Below are 2,362 nucleotides of genomic sequence, written 5' to 3'. Positions count from 1 at the left end.
GAAGGTATGTTTGAAAATTTTAGATTACCTTGCTAAATGTATGTATGCATATCTGTCTTAGTGCACAAATTAAAATCTGAGTTTTGTTTGATTTTGTCAAAATTTCAATAACAAAACATGAAGGTCTTATTTGAATGAACATAATTGGCATGCTGATATATCTGATTAGAGCTTATAATCAAGGCTGAATTTTTCCATATCTGCGGAAAAATTTTGATTTGCATTTTCTACTGATCGTTTTGTGTTTTCTTAACAACCATGAAAAATGATCATTATGCATGAGACATCTGTTGATGCCTGTTGTTGCATATATATGTTGTCTATAAGACTGCAGTGATTAAAAGACATGGCAGCAGCTTCGAACTCTTCTACAGGAACGATGGTTATCATGCATGAGACATCTCTTGACTGTCTGTTGTTGCATATCTTGTCATGGTTTTTGCAAAGTTTTGATAAGTCAATTTTTCTATGTATGCTTATCAACTATATGTTGTTAAGTCTATATGTATGATTTATTGATGAGAGTTGTGATGTGCTAAACTGCAAAAGGAAATCAGGAACCTAACTGGTTCATGTTTGTGATTTCTTCTGCAGCATCCGCTGTGTCTCTCAAGACTTTGAACTTAGCTAATATACCAATTCTCACTGGAGGGAGTAACTACAAGAAATTGAGGAGAGAGATAGGATTACTATTGACAATCAATGAGTATGATATAGCCATTTATACTCCAAGACCAGTGATCACAGAACAAAGTACTAGAATAGAGAAAGCAGACCATGAAAGGTGGATGAGAGCCAACAAGGTGGCACTCTCCATCCTGGAAAGTGGCACGACCGATACAGTTCGTGGAGGCATCAAAAGACATGAATTAGCTGCTGAATATTTGAGTGCAATTGAGAAGAAATTCAAGGAGTCTCAGAAGGCTGAAATCAGTCAATACATGGCCTTACTGACAATCTATAAGATTAGTATTGGTTCAATTCGAGACCATATATTGAAGATGACTGATGCTGCTGAGAAGTTGAACTCAATGGATGTCAATATTGGAGGAAAACAGTTGGTTTTCATGATTCTCCAGGCTCTCCCTAGCAAGTACTCTCAGCTGAAGGTGTCTTATAATACACAAGACAAGAGTTGGGATATAGATGAGCTCATCGCACACTGTGTTCAAGAGGAGACTCGGCAACAGCAAGAAAGAGGCAAGGATGTTGAGACTGAATTTTGTGCAAGGAGGAAAGGGGAAGAAATTCAACAATGCTGGAAATAATTCAAGTAAGAATTTCAAGTGCTCCAAACCTTCTGACAAGACTGGTACTTCTGCTAAAATATTTGATATTTCTAAAGGGTCTAACAATCTTAAACCAAAATTTAAAAATGTTGCCAAGCTTAAGTGTTTTTTTCTGCAAAACTCGAGGTCATCTAAGAAAGGATTGTGAACTGTTTAAGGATTATCTGAGAACTAATGACAGAGGTAGTTGATGTTTGTGAAGAGTCTTTTTGATCAGTGAGAGTAGTTTGTTATTCTGTTTTACAAAGAGCAATTGCTGCATTAAGGATTGTTGCAAAATAAAGTTTGAGAAGTGCTGCTACTGTGAAGTTCGAAGAGCTGGTGTGGCAGTAATGTTCTTCTCTAAAGTTAAGTTTATGTTTAGCTAGTTTAATTATCAATTAGTATAATTGTTAGCTAGGTTTATTGCATTCAGAAGTTCAATTTTTTGTAATTGATTGGTCTGATATATATATATGTGTTTTGGATTCAGTTTGATGCTTTGAGAATATTTGTGATTTGACTTGAGCAGTTGGTTGAATTCATATATTGGTAATTCATTATATTGGAATGAATTACTAGTTGATAGTTTTACTATCTGTTAGACTTGATTGTTTTGAATTAAGTTGAGGAATAGTGGGAGTGGATATTTTGGTCCACTGATGTCAGTTTGATCATAATGTTATAAAGTGCAAATTGAACATATGTGATCTAAAGTTAGCATTTAAATAATGGTTGTAATTAACAACTTTTTGTCCTATGTTTTGAAATGCACAGGTAGATTGTTTATGATGAAACTCAAAAGACTTGGTGATCACCCTATTATAAACTTGATAGAACTGATTTACTTTTCATACTTGCTCAAGTGGGAGAATGTTAGAATATGAGCATGAGTATGAATTCGTGGATTAAGTTATATATTTCAAGTTTGGATAGGAAGTCTTGTTGAGAATGGATTTGTAATTCATGTTATACTGAAACACTATGTTGGTTGTCTATATGGATTTTAATAGGGGAATCCTTATAGAACTTGGCAAGGATTATGTTATGTATATATAGTGGCCTATGCTCTCACAGTAAAAGCTCGATTCCGG

At 34.6% G+C, this 2,362-nt stretch overlaps 1 protein-coding gene across 1 annotated transcript; it reads left to right on the top strand.

Annotated features, from left to right (window-relative positions):
* The first annotated feature begins 346 nt into the window (after positions 1 to 346).
* Positions 347 to 1,760, top strand: LOC148695343 (uncharacterized). The gene is made up of 2 exons (XM_088698360.1): positions 347 to 410; positions 595 to 1,760. Exons 1-2 carry the CDS (start codon positions 347 to 349, stop codon positions 1,266 to 1,268), a joined length of 738 nt encoding a protein of 245 aa, XP_088554486.1. The 3' UTR covers positions 1,269 to 1,760.
* Positions 1,761 to 2,362: the final 602 nt, after the last annotated feature.

Source organism: Pyrus communis, chromosome 8, assembly GCF_041283825.1.
Source record: "Pyrus communis isolate YQ-2024b chromosome 8, ASM4128382v1, whole genome shotgun sequence".
In the NCBI taxonomy this organism is placed as follows: Eukaryota; Viridiplantae; Streptophyta; class Magnoliopsida; order Rosales; family Rosaceae; genus Pyrus; species Pyrus communis.
The sequence above is the reverse complement of the archived record's forward strand: the minus strand, read 5'-3'. Positions and strand labels throughout refer to the sequence as shown.

Coding starts and splice junctions, on each gene's coding strand:
- LOC148695343 (XM_088698360.1), top strand. CDS start 347: ATGGCAGCAGCTTCGAACTCTTCTACAGGAACGATGGTTATCATGCAT. Junction 411..594: donor GCATGAGACATCTCTTGACT/GTCTGTTGTTGC, acceptor TTTCTTCTGCAG/CATCCGCTGTGTCTCTCAAG.